Here is a 26543-nt window from a genome sequence, read left to right as displayed (position 1 = left end):
ATATTCTGATGCAATTATAGCAAACATCGATTTTCTCATATCTATACTATGATAAATCATTTGAGGGAAAACCGTATTTTTATATTTTTTTTCTCGTTAGCACTAATGATTAATGATTAGAAAAACTGTACTGTTTCATTGTATTATTTAATAAAAAAATTTCTTCATGACACATAATAACTACAACTAGACACTTGTTGCAAAAGCAACAAAGAGGTCTTCCGTTTTGATATACATGTATCAATTTAACTGTAAGACATTGCTTCTCTCACATAGAAAAAAAAATGGATATGATAATTATTGTGAATGATATATCCAGACGATACTTACATATAAAACAACGAGAATGAAAAAGAAATCAATTTTTGAAGTACTTTCTGTGACGACCAGAAGCAACGCCGATCTAAACAAAATTGTTAACCATTTGTACAATCATATGTCAATCTTGCCTCAAAGTTTGGTTGTTCACGACTCTGCCAAATCTAAGATCTCTTTGAAACAATATTTTTTGTCTCGGGACCGAAACGGACGAACGAAAGTGATTAGTAAAAACAAAAGCTGGTATTTCTCGTACATTTGCTTAATGTACATCACTGTTTATCAGGCTAGATGAAATTCCAAAAAAGTCAGCTAAACTTGTTAAAAACAGGATTTGTTTGAACCCTTCCGGTAAGAACCGGAAGTGACAGTTGACAAAATTAAACCCGTTAAACACATCCCCAATCAAAATTCTATCAAACAATCTATGAAAGATTCGTGTCTCAATCACTTACAATGACGAAAATATTGCGGACATCAAATTTGTAAAAAGAAAAGCTACATAGAGATATTTGAGATATCTCACCGGAAGTAAAATTTATTTGCCAATTTAAAATTATATAGATGACATATGTAAGATTGTATACTGATATTTTCATTTTATGTAAAATGAATAAAACAAATTTTTGAAGTGCTTCCGGTGACGACCGGAAGCTACGCCAAACAAAACAAAATAGTGTAAACACATGTACATACATAGGTCTATCATCCCACAAAGTTTGATCGTTCAAGTCGTTACCGTTTTTGAGATCTCCAGGAATCAAGGTTTTTGTCTCGGGACAGGAAACGGACAAACGGAAGTGCTCAATGTAAATTGTAATTAATATTTTTTTTGTACTTGCCCTTTCTACTTAACTGTTCATCGACTTCACTACAAATATCAAAGGAAAACAGTTAAACTGATAAACAGCTCGATTTGTTTGAACTCTTCCTGTGTGGACCGGAAGTGACGGAAGACAAAACGAAACCGGTTAAACACATCTTCAATCAAATGTCTATCATCCATGAAAGTTTTGTGCTTTGATCGCTTATAGTTTCTGAGATCTCGTTTGTACAAAATGTGTTTCAAAAAAGCTACCTGAGATATTTGAGATATCTCACCGGAAGTCGAATTTTTTTGTTGAGTTAACATCGCATAGACAACCTATGCATAGATTTATACTTATATATTTATTTTATGGAAAAAAAATTTTATGCGAAAAAGTAGTTATTTTTGAAGTGCTTCCGGTGACGACCGGAAGTTACGACGAACAAAACAAAATAGTGTGAACACATCTACAGCTATGGGTCTATCATCCCACAAAGTTTGGATGTTCAAGTCTTTACCGTTTTTGAGATCTCGTTGATACAAGCTTTTCCAACGCGGGACAGGAAACGGACAAACGGAAGTGCTCAATCTAAATTGTATTTAATATATCTTGTAAACTTGCCCTTTGTACTTCATTTCTCATCCAGCACACTACAAATATCAATGGAAATAAGTTAAACTGATAAACAGCTCGATTTGTTTGAACTCTTCCTGTGTGGACCGGAAGTGACGGAAGACAAAACGAAACCGGTTAAACACATCTTCAATCAAATGTCTATAATCCATGAAAGTTTTGTGCTTTGATCACTTATAGTTTCTGAGATCTCGTTTGTACAAAATGTGTTTCAAAAAAGCTACCTGAGATATTTGAGATATCTCACCGGAAGTCGAAATTTTTTGTTGAGTTAACATCGCATAGATAACCTATGCATAAAATTATACTTATATATTTATTTTATCGAAAATAAATTTTATGCGAAAAAATAGTTATTTTTGAAGTGCTTCCGGTGACAACCGGAAGTTACGACGAACAAAACAAAATAGTTTAAACACATCTACAGCTATAGGTCTATAATCCCTCAAAGTTTGGAGGTTCAACTCATTATCGTTTCTGAGATCTCATTGTCCATAGCTTTTTGTCGCGGGACAGGAAACGGACGACAGGAAGTGAATTTTGAAAAAATGAAAAAAACGCCTAGAGATATTATCGTTTTCTATCAGTCCTGAAAATTTCAAGAAAATCCATCCAGCCATCTCTGAGAAATCTTGTGGACAAAAAAGGGGAAAAAAATAATAATAATAATAATAAAAAACATTACAATCACTATAAGGTCTTCCGTTGTAACGGAAGACCTTAACTAACGTTTACAAAATACTTCTTTTATATTAATCATTATTGCTTAGTTGGTTGCTACAGCTACTATAAGTCACAGGGATTAGGCTGGTTTATATAAAATTTTACTGGTAATTTTTGTATAGAGCATGTTTCACACTTGTTAAAGTAGTACTGATAAGAAGACTATCAATAAACACAATCACATTTTTATCACATTTTCGAAACATGTGTAGCCATTTATTTAATATAGAGCCAATCAATTGTTATTCCCCTTGTACTGGTGAGAGATTTAGCGGTAGTAAGTAATCAGTCAAATAGTCCTAGGGAAAAGGTAGAAACATGGTAGAGGCATTTGTATTTGGTCGTACTGCTATGGGGAAAAGGTCAAAATATAGACAGACCGACTGAACACCGACTTAAGAACAAATGACAGTTAAATAGATGATAAAAAAAAGCTGATATATTTAGTAAAATTTGCCGGATGCCTCAAATGGACACAACTGTGAACGGCCGAAGCTGTTAACAAAAGCAGATCTGATTGTCCTATCAACAAAGGATATTGATTTAGAAATGTACTTTTTAGATTAACTGTTCGGTAAATATTTTTATATATATTAAGAGTCTAGAAATAAAAGTACAACATAAAGGTAATAATACGTGGATTAAATTTTCAGTTCAGTCAGCTGCATGTTATACTACTTCGGATACAAAATACAGAAAAATAATGTGAACTAAAACAGTTACACACTTTTTTGAATCTTTTTCATAGAGAGTATTATTTAATATTATGGTTGTAAGTGTGTGTTTTGATCTATATATATATATATATATATATATATATATATATATATATATATATATATATATATATATATATATATATATATATATATTTATCTCATACGTGTGGTGTATATTACCCGTGTGATAAACCTTTGCTTTATCACACAGGTGTTGCTATATCAAATACTTCCGGTCGGAACTACTTTTGACACAGACCCTCGCTTCAACGCTTCAGTGACCTAATTTCAAGATTTGCTAGACGTACTTTCAACATAACTATATCTACTACAAAAATGGATATAAAATGGATTTTGTCAAAGACTTAAATTACAAATATGAAGGAAAACACATAACTGCGTAGCATAGCCATTAGGCGTCGGAACCCGGGCTATTTTGCAAATATACACTGTAGGCCTAACTGTAACCAAAAGACCTAAATACCTTTTTTCTTGGTTTGTCAAGATTTTTGATAAGTTTAGCCCCCGTCAAACTTTCAATTTGCTTTGTGTAGTTTATAAAACTGCAAATTACGTTAACTACACTACATCAAGGAGATCATCCTGACGACGCGATGAAAACAGAGCGTACTGGTTGTGTTTATAATATATAAGCCTACAAGAACTTACCGAAATAATGTTTCACAAGACTTTGATTCCACCACCAGTAAGCATCCTTATTCACTATTTTCAATCTCGAATCATTAGGCTGGTGTGTGTGTATTGAATCATCAACAACTGATCATCGTTCGAGTCAATTCAAACTAACGAGCATTCGCAACTTTGTGTATGTCTTCAAGTCTTCTGATCAGTATTTCCATTTAATCAAATGAATAAGCTCTTAGAAAAATTATTTAGAGCTAAAAAGTTATTTCAAAGTTTATTCCAGTGAAACTTTACATTAAAACAGTTAGATTTATCTCAGAAATGACGTACTATATCGTATTGCGCAAGGTCAGAATAACCGCATAACACAACGTTGCATCATCGTTTTAATCTTTGAAAATAAAAATAAAATCGGGTCAAGGGACTGTCTCAAAAGCTTCATAATATAAATCAAATTGTATGAGATAAATAGAACATCTATAATTGTGTGATTTTATATTTGCTTTATCCAACTCGTTGAAATGGTTATATTCGCTCGGCAAGCCTCGCGAATATATACACCATTTCAACTCGTTGGATAAAGCAAATATAAAATCACACAATATAGATATCCTCTATATATCTGATCATTCAACATGCAAGGTAAGGAAAAACAAAAGTTTCAATGATTGTCACTATTAAGTATTTTTAGAGGAAAAAACTTACTAAATGTAAAATATAGTTTTGCTTCTTCCAGTGATTTGGACTATCAGCGACACAGTTTTATATAGAAGCTTTTTGATATGATATAATCTATATAAACTAATTCGTATCCAAGACATTTATTAATGAAGTTTTTTTCGCTAAGATTTATTTACTAGAGGCTAGTGCAATCGTATCTTTGATATATTTGATGAATAGGAATAATCGGACCAGATATTCAGTCTCCTTTTTCAATCATAAGAGACATAATAAACAAAGGGAAATATATTCTGATGCAGATATAGCAAAAATCGATTTTCTCATATCTATCCTATGATAAATCATTTGAGGGAAAAACCGTATTTTTTTTTCTCGCTTGCGACTAATGATCAATGATTAGAAAAACTGTGCTGTTTCATTGTATTATTTGATAAAATGTTTTTAATTTATGACACATAATAACTACAACTAACGTTTACAAAATACTTCTTTTATATTAATCATTATTGCTTAGTGGGTTGCTACAGCTACTAGAAGTCACAGGGATTAGGCTGGTTTATATAAAATTTTACTGGTAATTTTTGTATAGAGCATGTTTCACACTTGTTAAAATAGTACTGATAAGAAGACTATTAATAAACACAATCACATTTTATCACATTTTCGAAACCTGTGTAGCCTTTTATCTAATAAAGAGCCAATCAATTTTTATTCCCCTTGTACTGGTGAGAGATTTAGCGGTAGTCAGTAATCAGTCAAGTAGTCCTAGGGAAAAGGTAGAAACATGGTAGATTTACAAAATTTGAAGTCAGAGGCATTTGTATTTGGTCGTACTGCTATGGGGAAGAGGTCAAAATATCGACTTAAGAACAAATGACAGTTAAATAGATGATAAAAAAAAGCTGATATATATCGTAAAATTTGCCGGATGCTTCAAATGGACACAACTGTGAACGGCCGAAGCTGTTAACAAAAGCAGATCTGATTGTCCTATCAACAAAGGATATTGATTTGGAAATGTACTTTTTAGATTAACTGTTCGGTAAATCAAATAAATAATTATTTATTTAAACCATTCTATCTGTATATATTCTATTTTAATATATATATTAAGAGTCTAGAAATAAAAGTACAACATAAAGGTAATAATACGTGGATTAAATTTTCAGTTCAGTCAGCTGCATGTTATACTACTTCAGATACAAAATACAGAAAAATAATGTGAACTAAAACGGTTATACACTTTTTTTAATCTTTTTCATAGAGAGTATTATTTATTATTATGTTTTCAAGTGTGTGTTTTGATATATATATATATATATATATATATATATATATATATATGTGTGTGATCATTCAACATGCAAGGTAAGCAAAAACAAAAGTTTCAATGATTGTCACTAAGTATTTTAAGAGGAAAAAACTTACTTAATGTAAATAATGCAAAAAGCATGTAAATGTACTTTTCGCCGAGAAGGAAAAAAATTGGATATATTTTAATTGTGACCTCAAAATAATACGTATGATGCTTATATGTGTTGGCTTTAGTATTGGTTGTACATGTGTGCATTCTTTACTTAAACATGTATGGATTTACACTTTGTTTTACAAGCTACATTGATTTATTACCACACTAATCTTCTTTTAAACCGTTTGAGTGGATGCATTTTGGGTAAACATAGCATGCATGCATTTGTAGCTAAGCATTTCAATTCACTTCGTCAACCCACACGGGTAACTAGATAAGGGAAATCGCCATGTTGGAATACAGAGGTCTGTGTTTATTCAGACAAATAATATTTAATAACGTTTAAATAATATATTTATTTTTACTTAATAATATGCGTTAACATTTGTTATAGAATACCTACCATTGCATGACGACATTAAAAACATTTCTTTAAGAAAATAACAGTTCACTTTCGTTTTTTGGCTATTTACCATTTTGAAATCTAGGTTTAAAAAAAGCTGACGATAAAGTATTTCTCACGTCACCTTTTTTAAGTTTTTTTAGTTTATTGATGAAATGAGAATCTAAGAAAGTTTAATTTAATTTCAGCAGTATACGTTAATGGAAAGCATGCCCAAGGTTGTCCCAATGATGAACTTCAAAGTGAGGATGTAGTACATCTTATACATTCAGTACCGATATACCCGTAACATTAATATCTTAAGCTTGTGAAGGAAAACACTTCAAATATCACAGTGGACAAATTAAGGAGAATGGATAAACAATATGATAACCCCACTCCTCTGTCTTATACCTGCTCTGATGTGCATCCTGCACGCAGTACTGGTGGAAATTTCCAATGCTTTGAAGCCATCAAACAGGAAATTCAAAACGATCTACAAGAATTAGAGAATATTATTTATCCGAAATTTCAAAAGGTTGCATCAAACATCCCAGTTCAAAAAGCTTACATAAATAAACACTCCCCGAAATTGACTGAAGCTTTAAAAGTACAAAAAGAATATTGGCACAGAGAAATAAACAATATAATTAAAAAAATGGAACTCGAAATTGCAGAACAGGAATCAAAACAATTAGCACTGTTGGAAAAGCATGAAGATGAAATCACCCAAAGAATGTATGAAGTTACAAAGAACATCGACGCTTTGGGAAAATTGCTAAAAACAGACGATGAATGCACTGTTTCAGCCTACAAATCCAGGAATGCTGAATTTAGAAGATTGCCTCCTAAACTCACAGTTTGCTTACCAAGTTTTCTCCCTCACGAAATCAACAGGGAACATCTTTATCAACAGTTTGGTTCTCTTTCAGCATTCCTATATTAAAGTAGAAGACCACAAGGATATAAAGAATTCATCTAACGTTGAGCATATTTCCCCAAACCGAAAACTAATTGGTGAACCACAAATTATCATGGAAATAAACCATGGATATGGAAACTCAAAGGTATCACGTGTTGCAAGTGTGTCATGTTTAAGTGATGAATTTATTTGGATAACTGGACAGGACAAAATGATAAGGTTATATAACTTACAAGGAGAAGTAATCACGTCAATTCAGACCAACTCAGCACACTCACTGCTCAGTTTAGCATCGACAAATTGTGGGGATTTAGTTTACACTGATACAACAACTGTAAACATAGTGAAAAATAAAAAGATACATGAGGTGATTAGACTTCAACGATGGTATATCAGCAACATATGTAGTACGTCCGTTGGTGACCTCTTAGTTATCATGAGCAAAGGGAATGTACAAACAAAAGTTGTGCGTTACTCAGGCTCTGTAGAAAAGCAGGTAATTCAATTCAACGAGAAAGGTCAACCCCTCTACTCACGTGGTGGTCTAAAGGCCATTAGTGAAAACAAAAACAAGGGCATGTGTAGCCGATTTCTGGGGAAGAGCAGTAGTAGTGGTCGATCATGCTGGACAATTCCGTTTTACATATAATGGTAAACAATCTATTAGCAGGGGAGCAATTCGACCAGTCGGCATCACAACAGACAGCCAGAGCCGGATCCTTGCTGCGGGCATGGTAAATAACGGCATCCACATTTTAGATCAGAACGGACAGTTCGTTGGCTTCATAAGCAGCTGCATTATACATTTTCCACATGGTATATGTGTAGACAGCAGGGACAATCTCTTTGTCGCTGAAAAAAATGGTAAAGTGAAGAAAATTAAATTCTGTATGTAGTGTTCCCAATGGGATTTTGTTTATACAGTCTACATCATACCAAATTATTGTATACAACTTGTGCATACATGTATTTACTAAATTTTCGTACTATATCCCCCAAAATTGTTTAGTTGCGTAAATCATAGAAATAAGTTCGATAGTTACCTAATTCATAAGAGTTAAATTCTATGTACATAAAGCAAAATGACTAATGAATAAATATGTAAACTGGTTCATTAAAGTTTAAAAATTCATCTTTATCGATTTTATTTAATATGACTCAGTGTGCAACTATTCAGTTGAAAAAATAAAAAAGTTTTGTCTTCATAATTATAGTAAAGTACTATATGAAGTTACAATGTTCGTAACGCGGATTGATCAGTCTTTGTTCAAGTCATATATGGTAACGCAATCTTCAAAGCAGTTTATAAGAGTACAATTCATGTTAAAAATAACGGGCTTACAAACAAAACCTGAATTAAGAAGCCTTTGGTGCAACTACATGTACATTGGAAAAAAAACATTCGAAAATATATATAATCAACATTTAACATTATATTCTGACAGGGTATACTGAAATGTATAATTAAATGCGCCATGCACTTTCGATTAAAGCTCTTTATGACATCATAACACCATACTCTTTGCATAACATTTTTTTATCAAATATTCTAACTTTTTTGTTTTATGTAAACGCGATTAATAACACTTTGGGGTTTTTTTAGTCTCTATAGAGTAATAAAAAAGTAAACAAGTAAAAAGTGATTCTGCTATTTTTTTTTAAGACGGTTGATTCGAAAGTGATCGTTGGTTAGATTGGATATGCATACATCTATTGTTATATTAGTTTAACATTTCACCATTTAAAAATATCTTCCTATATTTCTATGAAAGACATGACCCTAATAAAAGTTTGCACGATCGTGAACCTGCACTGTATTAAGATGTAAGACGCACATCTAATGTCTCAAAACTAACCCAGGGGTCACGATACCATTATGCCTGTTGCCCGGACGATGTTGAATTTATTCATTTACATATAAACCGGTATTTCCTCGAGTTTTTAATGAAGAAATATGCATCCCTCCTTTAGACACCTTTTAGATAACCAATTTTGACAGCCTTGGATCTGCATTTTCAAAACCAGACTGAATGTTAAGCTGCGAAGTACACTATTCTCATTTTTTTTCACAGTCATAGATAAATTCCCTGTACGTATGCATATTAAAATATCACGTGTTGAAAAAATAACTTACTTTATACAAATGTCATAAATTGCCTAACCTTTGTCATACACCGAGACAGTCAAATAAACGGTTTACGGGGATTTTAAATACATTTTAGTACAAAAATAGGGCTTTTTTATAGCATTAAATGATTTATTTTTGACGTCGTCGTGTCAATAACTGCCGTCAGGTGAGCAGACAAATTATCATAACGCGCGTTAGCGCGTTATGATAATTTGTCTGCTCACCTGACGGCAGTTATTGACACGACGACGTCAAAAATAAATCATTTAATGCTTATATTTACATTCCCTTACTGTAGAAATCAATTGTTAACTTAAATAAATCGATATAAAGTGCAGATCACGGAGGGAGTGAATAAGTAACAGCAAGAACAGCTGTTTTGTAAAACCGGTATAAACTGGTTTTCACATAGTCTGTTGAGATGAGATCGACGAGCATGAAAATATAATCCATGATAAATAACTCTTGAAATGTTGTTTTTTAACAATAAAGTCAACTTTTTTTGTTGAATAATTAAAAAAACATGGTGTGTTGACAACATTCATGAAATGCATCTTTTAACCGATAACATAGAAATCACTGTTTGAGAACTACTTATGTAAATTACTCGTAAATTCATACGCAATGAAAAAGGTGTTGCATTTAGAGGCATTTAAACATCACGGAATTTAATTGAAAAACACAGTAGAATGTAAATATAAATATTTAAACCAATATGTCTTTAATCTAAAAACGCAAAAAATATAGTCACTTCTGCGATGTGGTTTCTTTGAAAAAATAGAAATAAGTAAAAACACAATATAGATAATTGCTTTTTTCAATTAATTTAATTGAAATAAAATAAACAACATCTTAAAGAAGGAAACTAATTACTTATGTAAATATACAAACAAAAGAAAATATATTCTAATGAACAACATGGTTATGCATGGTATTTTGAAACACAAATAAATATCTGTAAGAATTCTGAACAGTTTGTAAATATAACAGGCATAATGTTTTCCCACGAATTTTTTTTCCACAATATGTTGCTTTCTATATTTATTTTACTTTAACAAATCTACACAAATTTAGTATTTTGTAAGAAGGATTCAACTATACGTAATGGAATTGTCATCGCAGAACATAAAGTACAGAATCATAAATTCTTTCTTGAAAGTGTTATTATCTAAAACGAACTTTCCTTTAGATAGGGTCGATTGATGTTGCATTAAAATGAACTTTAATTTAGATATGACTGTTTTGTAACGCATGTACATGACTTTTTCTTTCCATAGGGTTGATTGGTATTGCATTAACATAAAAACATACAGAAGAGTCGTTGTGTAGTTATAATGGAAGACAGAAACAATAACACAAAAGCTACAAAATTGTAAATCGTTTACTAAATCAATTCTGCTAATCTATCATACCACGTGGAAATTGTAAAACAGAGAATTGTCTCCAAATTATACAGGAGACAGAGCTCAAATTATATAACTACCCAAGAACAACATGAAAGACATTTAAGGTGGGTAAAAAAATAATCTAGAGAAACTAATTTTAACTACTCATAAGACCTATGTCCGTGTGCCCCTCTAGATCTATATTTTGCCATAAAGAAAGGTGTTGCCGCCATGGCTAAAATGGCGATTCCCATCAAGGGACGATAAGCGATCCATCCAATGGCAATCACTGTTAGAGAGAGGCTTATGGAGAGGGCAAGGTTCATCATGTTGACACCAATGGCTACCAGTTCACGCACAATAGGTAGCCAATCAACTGTAAGGAAGAAAGTGAGTCCAGTAAACGTATTTACTCCTACTATTGTTAACTCACCGTCAATTTGATGTCATTTGCATATTGGTTTTTAAGATAACAAAAAATAAAGCCAGAGGTCTCATTATTACTGTAAACGTACTACATTAGGCTGTGTATTCTATTTAGCGTTTTTGGCGGAATGCGGCTTTCGCTAAATCAAGTCATCGCTAAATGCCATGCATGAATGTATAAGAATGGTCACATTCAGAAATACGCCAATTCAAATCCCCGTCAACTTGTTCAAAAACTTATTTCCGCCAAATATCATACACGCCAAATATAATACATTTACAGGAATACATGGCATAATCACCACATATTCTTAAACATAAATAATTATTCTTTGTAGCTCACAGATGTTTTTCAATATTTACAGGTAAACATTGCGTACATGTACATTTCTTCACATAAATGCAACATGTTTACACCTCTGACACAACATTGATCACTATTTAAACTGTTGGTTATGAGTTGACTTAGAATAGACCTTTATAGAGTCTTGACGGCCAACTTTAAATTAATCATTGCTTGAAATTTAGAAATCAAATATTGTGATGTCATGATCATCAAGGTATAAAGAGTCCAAAATTTCAAACTGTTAAGTTATTGCTTACCCGGTATCTATGGGAGTTTTTTATACTTTAACCCTACACTATAACTGCCAAGCTATCAATTGCTCTTGGAAATAAGTTATTGCTTGACCTATAACAGTATTTTTATCCTAAACCAACAACATATTGTTCTTATTGTACAGAACACAGTTCTCCTTACCCAGGGTCCTGATGATGCTTGTTAAACAGCCAAATCCTATAAACATCAGCAGCCATCCCCCAAGTCTCACGGCCCACGAGATCATCGTGTTCTTCTGTTGCTCTTTAGCAAACATCGCCTACAGCAAGAAAGAATTCACAAAAGTTTACAGCTTAAAAACTAATGTTAGCCTCATATTCTCATATGTTTGTAATGACAGTTTAATATTAAAATTGTTTTATTTCTTGTTTTGATTAGTGAAAACATGATTGCATTTCTAAAGACTTCAGTCCTGAACAGGAGTTTACATGTGTTCCGGAAACCAAATTAGAAACAAAAAACATACAAAAATTACCAAAACATTTGTGAAAATGTCTATGTGATCTATAGTTTATAGCTCTTGAATTTTCCATTGTTTTTTTTTCTTAAAATTGAATTGATGATTATAAGTAGGTGTCATTTTTTATAAGTAACACAATTTATTGTCTATACATAATTAGTGTGTATTTTTTATAACTATGTAACTGTTATATCAAAGTTTAATATTCATATGGTATATGACTGTGATGATTGATATGTAACATGTTTAAATAGTAACTAACGATTTTTTTTATATAACTGTAATATTTTTTAATACCATATATTCCAACGCAATGTTTTTTCATGAATCTGGTATTTTGAATGATAATAATTGTAATACATGTACTATGTATCATGTCATTATCACACAGTGTCTTTTTCTTTATTATGGTTTTGCCAAACTCTAATTTTTTCAGACATAGTTTTGTTTGAAGAGAGATAATTTTACAGTCAATTTCTATTATTAAGTGGGTTTTTTTAATTCTATAAAATAGTTATGGTAGTGTTCTTTGTACAGTAGTGGTACATTGATTTAAGGATTGTTTTTGTTTTTAAATAGCTGTTGTAATTTTCATTCATTAACTGTTGTATTTTATATATCAACAGTTGTATTTTATACACTGACTGCAGTTTACTATATATCACTGTTGTATTTTATACATTGACTGATGTATACTCTATATCACTGTTGTATTCTATACATTGACTGTTTTTAACTATAGATCACTGTTGTATTCTATACATTGACTGCTATTTACTCTATATCACTGTTGTATTCTATACATTGACTGTTTTTAACTATAGATCACTGTTGTATTCTATACATTGACTGCTATTTACTCTATATCACTGTTGTATTCTATACACTGACTGCAGTTTATACTATAGATCACAGTTGTATTTTGTACACCTAGACCACTTACCTCTGGTGAGTGTCTCCCCATGTACAGAAACAACAGGTGGTATCCATGATCCGACTCGTAACTCACGATGGTGTTACCTGACAGCTTACCTATGACGCTCACCTGTACATAAAAACATCATGTCAATGCTTATATATTTCTTCAAAGAATACATGCACTTTTAATTTCTATCAATCAATTTCTGACATGTTAACACTGTGTTATTGAGAATAGGACAAACTGTGATGGTTATCAATAAGCTAATGATCAAAGTGTTATGTCTAATAAAAAACCTTAATATTTACATAGTGTTACTCCTTGAAAATCTTTTAGAACTATCAAGAAAAATCTGATCATGAATAGTGCAAAACTGTCTTGTAAATGACATTAACGTATTTCTAAAAATTAAAGTATATTGTGTTTTTGTCCTTAGCTTTAATAAGAATCTGAAGTAAAATAAAAACCAATAAAATTATGTTCAAGTTACAAATATGTGATAACAAAGACCTAAAGATTATCTTCTAAAAGATTTCTGAAAAACAAATTTAAAAGCTTCAACCATCACATGCCCTCATCATGCACATTACAGGTGTGAATAAGCTAGAGTTTGGGTAAATAGGGGAGGTGGCATTCATAAGGACACATTTCAGAGATTCTCTATTACTCTTTTGTTTTCTTTAATTGTTGTTACATTTCCTTTGGGAAAATATTTTGTAATGTGTTACATGTAATAGTTACAGGAATCATTGGATAGCTGTATACTAAGACCTTTGTTTTGCCTGACAAAGACACTTAGCAGTGAGGGGTCTCTATATATTAAGTTTATTTGGAACCTCTATTGCTAAGGTCCTTACCGAAGACACTTCAGTCCTTAAAGAGAGATTTTAGAGGTGAACTAATTACTTAACGGACCTACCCCCAGACTTCTGCCAATTAATGTACCAGAAAGATAAGTGTATGGCAAATGGTTACTTTTTTTTTTTACATGGGGGAATACTATGAAATGTGTTTTACATATCTCAACAAACAAGCTGGTTATCTGAAACATCTTACCACATCAGACGTAACTTCTGTCTAAAACACACACTCAAACCTCAACACAATAAACAACATACTGTGTACAGCTGTAGGACCACACCTGCCCACAAAACAAGTGGTACAGAGAAAGCTACACAAGTTTACATGTACACAGATGTACAATATTATAATAAAGCTATACACTTATATACTGTACACGTACATACAATAATGTAATAAAGCTACACTTATTAACATGTAGTACATACAATATTATTACGAAGAAGCACAAGTAAAGTTAATATAGCTACAATATTGAAATGCAGCTACACATATACATGTACATTAAACTGGTAAATTTATGACATATAATATCTTTTAAGACAGTTAAGATACATGTACAATATGTACCAGTACATACATAAATGACACAGGATCTGAATTAAGCAAGTTGAAAGACATGTTTACATAAACACAATACATTGTACTGAAATAATGCTACTCATGTTAGACTAACTGAACAAGTAGAATACTTGTAGGTTTTTGCACTCGGTGTGCCATCATATCTTTATTTAAAAGTAAAACAATCTACGTAAAACAGTGAGACATACCCTCATGAATGTTATTCTCAAACTGACTGGTGTATTTTTTGGAATATGAATTCAAATGATTCGTCAAAATTGAACATTTAGCACAAAAACTATAAAATATACCATTTGCAATTGGGTATTTTAAATGCTTCACAACATTTCATTTTGATTCAATAGTAAAACAACACCCTTATTCATGAAGCTCCAAGCTAATAAATTATAAATTAAGACTGAACAGGAGTTCGCTGAATCAAAAGTTTGAGTTTACTTTCGTAAAATGGCATCCACCCTCAATATTTGGGCAACCTCTGTCTCAAAAATATGATCTTTTTTTTGTATCTTTATAACTAGTTTGATAAAATATTTGTGTCATAGCCTTAAAATGACCTTGAGATAGGATCGTTAACATCTTTTTTAAGTCAAAGGCAACCTTTTATTAACCCCCCCATCAATAAAACCTTACAAATGGGTGAGGAAATATACAGTTCAGCAGCATCAAGCTACAAGAGTAAGCTCGTGACTACACGTGACTACACTGCAGTGAGAGAGAGAGCCAACATTGTCATATAACAGATTATGTATTCACTTTACAGATCTTTTACTTACCACCTCAGGTTTCCCTAGCACTGATTCCCCACTCAGACCAGCATATGTGTAGCTGACTCTGATGTCTCCAGCCTGAAACATCATCATCATCATCATCATCATCATCATTATCATCTTTATCATCATCATCATTAACAACAATATCATTATCACTGTATTATTATCACTGAAGACAGGCCCGGTTGTCACCAACTTTCCTCAAATCAATCGATTCCCAGCCTCAAGTCTTAGATTTGACCTCAAATTTATGCACTTTTCTTTTAAATTAAAGGATTTGAGTTGAGAAATGAGTTGAGTGACTTGAAAATTTTTGTGACAGTGGAGTCGGGACACATGTTAGGTGACATCTTAATCCTTCAAGAAAACCTAATGTCTGTACCTGTATCTAAATTATAAACAGTTATGTATGTGAGAGGAAATTAGACCTTTATTTTTATCAAGGTTTTCAGACTCGGACGACTCTTAGTTAATGGAGAATTCAGAAATTATTTTAAAATGTCTTTTTGAAGTTGCTATAAACAAGCAATTATGCCGTACATGACAATTTTAAAGAATTTCTTATGCTAATTTTTTTTAATTAATTGCCTAATCTCAAAGAATAATCTCAATTGAAAAACACTGGTAAAATTATTCTTATTAATATTAAAATCTATGTTTTCATCTCAAATCTCTGATACAGAGTCAGAGTCTAGCGATGAAATTGCAGACTAACAATTACCATGGTAACTATGTACCTGAGGTGAGTTGGGATTCTGGGACATGTAGTACATTCCATTGTGTAGTGAGTAGCCGCCATGTGGAACAGGAAGTAGGTCTGACGGAATCGGATGAAACTCGTTTATCTGGTCGATGAGACCTGTAAAGAAGGCAAACGAGAAATAATTCAAGACTTATACAAATACTACAGCTGCTATAAGAAAATGTTGTTTTCTTAAAAACCAATTAACCTCAAAAAAGACAGTAAACAAAAATTAACTATTTAAAATGATGTGGGTACTGGTATATTTTGAAGCATTTTAGAATTTAATAATTTCATGTCTATTCATAACTGTAAGCTAACATGGTAATTGGTGAAAAAATGAATTCAATTTTATCCTTTATTAAGGTATAACACTAACGGCTTCTCCCAGCAAGTATGTTTCACCAATTCCTGGTACCTTTAGGTTAAAAAAAAAGGGGGGGTCACTGACCATCAGACAGGTGGTAGATTCCCACATGGACAGGTTTGGCTACCTGGGACTTTGACTCCACGGGAAACACCCTAAAATACAGTCCATTCCCTGAATATCACATAAAGTTGTTACTTAATATTGCAATGTTATAACAGTAGCTATAAACTTGCATCCCATTAAGCCTTATATAAGAGTACTTAATTCCACTGTCCCGCATGTTTTGGATCAATTAGCGTATATATAAAATCGTGAGCACGGAACTTTTATTTTTATTTCTTATGATTCTTAACTCTTCGAAAATAACAGTGAAATTTCAAAATGCTTCTCGCAATTTTACGCAGATATTAATTACTCATGTTAAATAAAGAATCTACAGTATTTGAAAATCCTGTTGAATACTTATGAGCATTAGACAAAAACAACAACTGGACTCCTATGTTCACCTGTGAGGACCTACCTTGGATTTTTGTGACCAACAGGGTTGTCAAAGGAGTCACTGTTGATGACATTTGACCTCCACTCCAAATCTGCAGAGAAAACCAAAACACTATCATGTACAATCTACACCATAAGAGAAGGTAATTGGTGGATTACCCCAAAAATAAAAATTATCGCGGGACAAGGTTGTATATTGGTGTGTTACACAGAATATTTTTTGCAGGAGTAAGTTGTGCCTTAATGTGTTACACAGAACTTAGGACTGACTTTAGAAGTAGGACGTTGTATGTTGGTGTGTTAGTGAAAACATAGGACTAACTGTAGGAGTAGGTTGTTATTGGTGTGTTACACAGAATAAACTGTAGATTTCTAATTAAATGCTAGAAGGACAGTGAGCTGATTTAAAAAATTCACTTTCATTTTTCACCAAGATGTAAACTTAATGAATCTATGTAAAAATTGCTGGGGTTTTTTTTGCAAATTTGTATTCCAACAATTGGATGCAAAATGGTTGAATTGTGGATTTAAGTTAACTCTACAGTAACACTTTCTAAGGAGTAGGTTGTATGTATGTGTGTTTTACAGGATATATGACTTTTTGTAAGAGTAGGTTGTATTTGTGTCTTACACAGGATATAAAACTTGTTGTAGGAGTAAGTTGTATGTGTGTGTTACACAGGACATCAAACTTCCTGTAGGAGTAGAATGTGTGTGTTACACAGGATATAAGACTTTCTGTAGGAGTAGGTTGTATTTGTGTTACACAGAAAATACAACTTTTTGTAGGAGTAAATTGTATGTGTGTGTTACACAGGATATACGACTTTCTGTAGGAGTAGGTTGTATTTGTGTAACACAGGATAAGACTTCTGTAGGAGTACGTTGTATTTGTGTTATACAGGATATACAACTTCCTGAGGAGTATGTTGTTTGTATGTGTGTTACATGGGTAACTGGACTTGCTGATGGAGTAGGCTGTATGTGTGATATACAGAATATATGACTTTCTGAGGAGTAGGTTAAATGTAAGTGTATTACACAGGATATAAGACTTTTTGTAAGAAGATTGTATTTAGGCTAAATAAAATTGAAATTATGGTTCTCAGGCCCGCGCCCATCCTTTTTTAGGGTGCCGCATTGCAAATAAAATAAAAAGTTGATAATGCGGAGACCTATCCGGGAAAAAAAAGTTTCTGCTTTCGGTTTGTATATAGTTTTACTTTCGTTTCTAATATGCAGCTTCCGGTGTAGTCTTAATCATTAAGTCGCATATTTTCGTGAGTTAAAACTTTATGATCCAAACCTCCCGATAATATAGACGATACTAGTAAATATGGGGTCGATGGATATTTTGGACTTAAAACGAATCAAAATGTCTGCTGTTTCGATTTGTATCTGCCATGGAACCCTTTTAATTCTACCGTGGACTATAATTGAGAGTTTTTCCGATGGATGTTTTTTGTTAGACCTGTACGAGGGAGTGAAATCGATGAAATTCGATTGTGAAAGTTGGACCTCCCCAGAAATATTACTTGGTGCCTCGGTTTCTTTGTCAGTTTGCAAGTACAAGAACAGTTTGGACGCCGCGATTTTAACCATTATAAACTTGCGGGGTTTATTGATAACTGCTGTGTATTCAGGACTTACTTCTTAAGTTCTTAACTGTGAAGAAATGTGGTCCTAGTAACTGTCGGACACCCAAGATTGCATAATGATATCTATAGCCAGTTATACAAATTTCCTGATCCAGTGCAAGGTATTTTAGAGTAAACATCATTTATGTCATTTTACGTTTTGTAAAGTGGATTGGTATTTTTCTTTATTTTTAAATGCCTGTCATTTATAATATTAAAGGAGAAGAAGGACAATACAAAGAATTCAGTGAGGTTTTTTGAACCAATACTACAGAGGAACACTGTCCTTCTTTATCATATAAACTAGCACAATCAATTGCAAGCAGACATGGAATTCCATTTAGTCTATTTGCTCAGACTGCCAAAACAGTGAAACAAATGGGAACCTGCATAGATTGCCAGAAACCCAGAGTCTTATAAGTTATATAGTGCTACTAAACTTGGTGCCCAAGAAAGTGCCTTGCTTACCAAAATCATTGGACTTTATTAGTTTTTATGTGGATCTGAATTTAGGAATTAAAACCTGATAATCCTGTGAAAGCACCCTCAATATGCGCTCTCTTGTAGAACGTTTATATGAGATCAAATTTGACCTGTGCATCTCCAATTGAGACCCCCTACTACATGTACAGCTCTGGTGTATTCCCCCCAATATGCTATCACTGTTGGACACAAGACACAGATACAGAAGAAGGACAGTACCCGATGTGTCATGATTGTGTTGTTTCACAACGACAGCCCCTGTTAAAACGGAAGAATGTTCAAAGCTCCAAGGCAAAGAAGCAGAAAAAAAATGAAAACAAACAGTTCATTTATAAAAGAATAGATGTTTTTTTGTTTGACTTAAATATTAAATATCATTGTTGTACTTTGAAAGTTGGACTGTATATTTAAAAGATATCCTTATTAAACAATAGAACAGCAGATTGAATAAAGAAAATCTTGTTTTTTAAATTTTAGGTAGTTAATTTCTTTCCAAAATAAAAAAAAAGCCTCCCTCATCTGTTTTTTTACCAATAAAAAAGAAAAAAAAAAGCCTCCCTCCCTCATCTAATTTTGGAAAATTTGGCCTGAGAACCAGAGAATTAATTTTATGTGGCCTTAAGTGTGTTACACAGGATATAAGACCATCTGTGGGAGTAAATTGGTTAAAAAGATGATACACAAAAATATGGCTATCTATTCATGAGTTGCAAAGGGTATCATAGAACTTACTGTTGGAGTAGGATGTATATGAGTGTGTAATAAACACAAAGGACTAAATTACCGTAGGAGTGGTTTGTACATAGGTATGTTACTCCAGATACAGGACTTACCATAGGAGTACGTGGTCTCTGTTCTGGTTTGTCCACCCTCGTTGTATTCTCTACATCAAATAAAACACAGAGGTTAATGAATTTTTAGTGCAACTTTGACTTGTTAGATTGATTTGAATCTTGTAAAAGAGTTCCATTAATTTCATACAATGTACCGTATTTTTCGGGGCATATGCCGATGTGGGGCATAGGCCGAATTGCTAATTTTTAGACAAAATTCAAGAAAAATCCTTAGACTAGCCTAATTGTGGGATAAGCCGATTTTCAATCGATGATTACTATAATGAAAGTATGACCGCTGATTAAAAAAGTCACCGTATTAAGTATATACTTTCAGAATATCGATGTAGAAAGTCAAAAGAGTAATTAAAGTTATTAAATTTGCTTAACATATATATTTCAAGCAATTTTTAAAAATTAATCTGTGTTTTGTAGCTGTTTGGTCTCTTCCGTATTCGTCGTTGTATCGTTGTGTATCGTAAATTTACATAATGTAAATTTAATTGCAACACCAACCTCCGTGGTTCTGTCTGGTAGAACTAAGTATAATATTTTACCAAACCTTTTATATTTTATTAATACCTTATTGCTAAATCTCATTTAATCAAGTTATACTTTGAAAGCTACTTGTAAATACGGGGTATGGCGTCCATTAGCTCAACACGTGGTTTCATATCCAAATAGAGTTATCCCCCGTAATCGCTATGAATGAGAAAACGAAATACCAAACATAAAATATTTAATTTGTGTTCTTTCCATTAATTAATTAAATAGTGACTTGCCGTTATGCAGAGAAGTTGTAATGTTAAAAACACAGTTAATGCAATGAAGTGTAACGGTGTACACTACGTGCCCCCAGGCTGGGTTTTAGTCATGGGTTTCACACCTTTGTATATACACACGACACCAGAATACCGTTATTTCATCTAACAGAAAATTAATTGTAACAAGAGGCCCAGGGGCCACATTGCTCACCTGAGCAACAATTGCCTTAATTCTGATCAAATTAGCATTACAGTATCAAAATATCTTGACAACTGAGTACAGTAGATCTTGCTAAAAAAAAATTGAAAATCTGCCAATTTTTATCCACCTCTTATTTTTTGGTAAATACCAAGCCCCTTTTGTTGTTGTACCTCTAATATTTTTTTTATTCCTATATACCCCCCCCCCCTCTTCATGGCCCCACTATTCTCTAGGGAATCATGGTTTCATCAAACTTAAATCTACCTTTAATCTCATAACCTGTGCTTTCACACTAAGTACTGAGTTTTGGACCAAAAAACTTTCCCAGAATATTTTTAAAGATTTTCTCTATATATTCCTATGTAAAAATTCAAACCGCCATCACGGTCCCGCCCTACCACTAGTGATTTTGCAAACTTGAATTTACACTACCCGAGGATGCCTCTAAACAAGTTTAAGCTTTTCTGGCAAAATAGTCTTTAAAAAGAAGATTTTGAAAGAATTTCTCTATATATTACTAAGTAAAATTTCATCCCCCATTGTGGCCTCACCCTACCCCTGGACTATTATTTAAACAAACTTGAATCTATATGATCTAGGGATGCCTCCACTCAAATTTCCTGGCCTAATACTTTTGAGAAGAAGACTTTTAAAGATTTTCTCTATGTATAAAAAGGTATCCACCATTGTGGCCCCGCCCTACCCCCAGGGACCATGATTTGAACAAACTTGAATCTACATTATCTGAGGATAGTTACATGCCAATTTGAGATTTCTTGGCCAAATAGTTATTAAAAGAAATTTTTTAAAAGATTTTCTCTATATACTCTTATGTAAAAATTGATCCCCAAATTGTGGCCCCACCCTACCCCCGGGGACTATGATTTGAAGAAACGTGAATCTACACTACCTGAGGATGCTTCCATTTTAATTTGAGTTAGCTGGCCTAATAGATTTTGAGAATAAGATTATTAAAGATTTTCTCTATATATATTCCTATGTAAAACTTGATCCCCCAATTGTGGCCCCACCCTACCCCTGGGGATCATGATTTGAATAGACTTAAATCTACACTACCTGAGGATGCTTCCATTTTAATTTGAGCTTTTCTGGCCAAATAGTTTTTGAGAAGAGGATTTTTAAAGATTTTCTACCCTACCCCCGGGGACCATGATTTAAACAAACTTGAATCTACACTACCTGCGGATTCTTCCACTCAAAGTTGAGCTTTCCTGGCCTAGTAGTTTTTGAGAATAAGATTTTTAAATATTTTCTCTATATATTCCTATGTAAAGCTTGATCCCCCAATTGTGGCCCCATCCTACCCCCGGGGACCATGATTTGAACAAACTTAAATCTACATTTCCTGAGCATGCTTCCAATTTAATTTGAGCTTTTCTGGCCTGATAGTTTTTGAGAAGAAGATTCTTAAAGATTTTCTTTATATATTCCTATGTTAAACATGATCTCCCTATTGTGGCCCCACCCTACCCCCGGGGAACATGATTTAAACAAACTTGAATCTACACTACCTGCGGATTCTTCCACTCAAAGTTGAGCTTTCCTGGCCTAGTAGTTTTTGAGAATAAGATTTTTAAATATTTTCTCTATATATTCCTATGTAAAACTTGATCCCCCAATTGTGGCCCCATCCTACCCCCGCGGACCATGATTTGAACAAACTTAAATCTACATTTCCTGAGCATGCTTCCAATTTAATTTGAGCTTTCTGGCCTGATAGTTTTTGAGAAGAAGATTCTTAAAGATTTTCTTTATATATTCCTATGTTAAACTTGATCCCCCAATTGTGGCCCCACCCTACCCCCGGGGACCATGATTTGAACAATTTTGAATCTACACTACCTGAGGATGCTTCCATTTAAATTTGACCTTTTTTGGCCTAATAGTTTTTGAGAATAAGATTTTTAAATATTTTCTCCATATATTCCTATATACAACTTGATCCCCCTATTGTGGCCCCACCCTACCCCCGGGAACCATGATTTGAACAAACTTGAATCTACACTACCTGAGGATGCTCCCATTTTAATTTGAGCTTTTCTGGCCTGATAGTTTTTGAGAAGAAGATTTTTAAAGATTTTCTCTATATATTCCAATGTAAAACTTGATCCCCCTCTTGTGGCCCCTCCCTACCCCCGGGGACCATGATTTGAACAAACGTGAATCTACACTACCTGAGGATGCCTCCACACAAGTTTAAGCTTTTCCGGCTTAATAGTTTTTGAGAAGAAGATTTTTGAAAAATACCAACAAATTTTTAATAATTCTCAATTATCTCCCCTTTAAAAAGGGCGTGGCACTTCATTTGAACAAACTTGAATCCCCTTCACCTAGTGGTGCTTTGTGCCAAATTTGGTTGAAATCTGTCCAGTGGTTCTTGAGAAGAAGATGAAAATGTGAAAAGTTAACAACGACAACAACGACAACGACAACGACGACAACGACAGACAACGGACAAATTGTGATCAGAAAAGCTCACTTGAGCCTTTGGCTCAGGTGAGCTAAAAACACATAGCATTTGATTTATTCTACACCCAAGACCAGAGATTCCTACGAACGCAGACATGAAGAATTCACCAAAATTCCGTCATATTACATTCTACCCGGTTTCGTTTTCTTTTTTACGACGCAATAATAGTTTCCAGTGTTCATACACGAACGTGGGAAAAAAATTCTTTTGATTGGGATTGTAAAGAAATATCTTGTACAGTACTGTACATTTTATTACTCACGATGTCATTACAAAAATTATCAACGGGACAACTATCGAACAATAGTTCAAACGGATGAAAAAAAAACGACCCTCATAATAAATTGCTACAACAGTACAACGGATAAAAACAGTGGATTTTATATTTTACTGTTAAATTTTTTTAACTTTGAGTCTAAGAATAGCCGATCCCGGGGGATAGGCCGGGGCTCGCTCATCGGAGGAAAAAAATACCGGCCTATGCCCCGAAAAATACGGTACTCAGATATTATTTAACTAAAAGTACATATTTTTCGCAATGGTTGAAAGGCATCTTAGATATATAACATAGCAAATTCTAGTTTTCTGAACAAAATTGGTAAGAAATTAATCTTCACTCCGCCATCATACTTCCTTTGATATTTTACTCCCTATGAATGGTGAGCTTTCCCTCTAAGCAGATGAATATATTTCATTATTTCTTTTGATAACATTCAAAAATTGTTTATTAAAAATATTCCCTTTGATAATTAGATGACCTTAAGCCTTACCTTTTTTATGCCTTCACCCTCTCATCTTTAATTAAATGACCTTCACCCTTTCATGATTGGATGACCTCTCACCTTTTAGTTTCTGTTTCCACCCACTGGTACATTTCCACGGTCCTCTGGAGTTTGACAGCATTCACAGTCACATGATGTAGATCATCTACCAATGGTTTCTAAAATTTACAGTCTAAATATTCAGATTAGTACCTTTTTTTTTTTCAAAATGACACCATACTGTATCCATACGGTTTCCTTTTTCCAACAATGATCTACTTTGAACTATTTCTATGGACATCTGGATACATTTTGTCAAATAATACATGTCTTAAAAAATATTTAAATCACAAAAAGGACGAACACAAATTAAGAAAAAAAAACACCTGATTTACTTTTTAATAATCATTTTCTTGATTACTGAGAGAAGTATAGAGTACATTCTATTCCATACAGATAGGTAGACAATGATATGGTGTGATCAGGAAGTTTGCTACAATGCAACAGGTGTGTTAACCTGCAACTGATCCATTGCGATATGTGCTCCTTATCAGTCGTTCAGGCCTGTTCAATTTCCGGCACCAGTAGGTAGAGCATCTGACTAAATAACCCAGGGGTCCAGGTTCAAATCCCCCGTCTGGTTCCTTATTATTTCTCCCATCCTATTACATTGTGGACAAGTTAGCTGATTAAATCTTACCTTGCCAGTCGATAGCTCTCCCGTTAGGTAAACCAGTGATCCAACATTGTTTGTATCAATCCCAAAGATATTATCCATAACAAGAACTTTACTCAATCCCTCATCCAGAGACTTAGCAGTTTTTACAGCTCGTCCCTGCAACAGACAAGTTTATAACTTCATCATGTTGTGTCTGGCAGTAATTGTACACTTGCAAAATATTTGTTTGATATACATAAAACAAAACCTAACACATACATGTATCTCCTCTACTGACTTACAATAAATGATAAAACAAAATCAAAAAAAATGCAAAGCAAACAAAGAAAAAAGGCACTTTGATATTATAGATATATTTACATGCAAACAAAACAATAGTTAATCTGTAAAGCAATGGCCAGCTTAGTATTATAGAGCATGTCTTGTTGCTATACTAGTTTATTTTAGACTGTGGGGTATATAAAAACACAGAGCATGCAGACGTATGAATACAGGTACACACAGTATTCAAAGGCTATCTCCAACAAAAGCACAAACGCTTCAATATTAATTTGTTAATATTCAACTAACCTCATTCCAGAACAACAGAACAGATGCCCCAATCAGAAGTCCGATTCCCACTAGAATACCGATCAGACTCTGTCCGATTCTCTCCAGGAACCCCGCGTTCCTCCGGTACGTTACTCTCGTGTGGCTATCCATGTGGTGGCCCGGCGCGTCTGGATTCTATCAGAATTAATACAAACTGCAAACTTATTTGTTTATAACAGTTGTTTTATGTAATATGTTATCTTTGTTTTTGTTATTTAGTATTTACAGCGATTAGTGACTCTCGATACCAATGAGTTTGAAATGAACATGTTAAAAATACAAGAAGTATTTCCTTTAAAAGTTGGTGAAAAGTTGATAACATGCATCGATTTGGATTTGTATTGTAAAATGGATGTTAGTATTGGACAGTAAGAGAATGATTTAAATGAAAATAAAAGAGAGAGAACATGACTGATTACTGGTTTTAAGTAAGGGACACATATCAAAGGAACAGGTTTAATAATTCACATGTGACCAACGAAAATGTCACAAATAGAAACTGAGATAAGATAAAGCATTCAACCAACACATGCACTCACTTCATACAAGAAAAAACCCATAAAATTTAGAATGACAGACCAGCCAAATAACAGAGAAACCTGGGGATGATACTTACGTTGCTTCGGTACATACTAAAATATGACAACTCTTTACTTTATTTGTATTGCAACAGAAAATGATACAGAGACAAAAATAGCGATAGAGAACGTTGTTTACCTGTCACCGGAAGTAGATCAGTCGCAATTTGATTGGTCAATATTTTTTGTTAACTCGTACTTATTTTATTTGTTTGTTGAAAACATCTAGACATACAATTAAAATTAACAGTGTAAATGAAATCATTTAAAATAGAACAAAAAAGGAGATGAATAAAACTGGAACTCTCGATATCGTTTTAACAACCACGTATTTGTTACAATTTATTTATGAATTCATTTTTGATTTATTTATTACTAATTAATTAAATATAATTATAATGTTTTTTTAAGTAAAAAAATAAAATAAATTTGTTTTCAAGACTGTTATTTATAATAATTGAAAT

The 26543-nt window shown here is 33.1% G+C and overlaps 1 protein-coding gene and 1 long non-coding RNA gene across 2 annotated transcripts; one reads left to right on the top strand and one right to left on the bottom strand.

Moving 5' to 3' along the window:
• Positions 1-6257: 6257 nt before the first annotated feature.
• Positions 6258-8432, top strand: LOC128159824 (uncharacterized). The gene is made up of 2 exons (XR_008240187.1): positions 6258-6301; positions 6588-8432. It is a non-coding gene; the product is annotated as an uncharacterized LOC128159824 (long non-coding RNA).
• Positions 8433-10236: 1804 nt separating this feature from the next.
• Positions 10237-26233, bottom strand: LOC128159803 (transmembrane protein 43-like). Its single transcript, XM_052823007.1, has 13 exons — positions 26219-26233; positions 26118-26133; positions 25481-25636; positions 24932-25066; positions 24313-24410; positions 20014-20063; positions 17083-17152; positions 16644-16714; positions 16188-16309; positions 15454-15525; positions 13262-13363; positions 12000-12117; positions 10237-11189 (listed from the first exon to the last, which is right to left on the bottom strand). The coding sequence occupies exons 2-13, from the start codon at positions 26130-26132 to the stop codon at positions 10975-10977; spliced, it is 1224 nt and encodes a 407-aa protein (XP_052678967.1). The 5' UTR covers position 26133; positions 26219-26233; the 3' UTR covers positions 10237-10974.
• Positions 26234-26543: the final 310 nt, after the last annotated feature.

The sequence above is a fragment of the Crassostrea angulata genome, chromosome 8, assembly GCF_025612915.1.
Source record: "Crassostrea angulata isolate pt1a10 chromosome 8, ASM2561291v2, whole genome shotgun sequence".
NCBI lineage: Eukaryota > Metazoa > Mollusca > Bivalvia > Ostreida > Ostreidae > Magallana > Magallana angulata.
The sequence above is the reverse complement of the archived record's forward strand: the minus strand, read 5'-3'. Positions and strand labels throughout refer to the sequence as shown.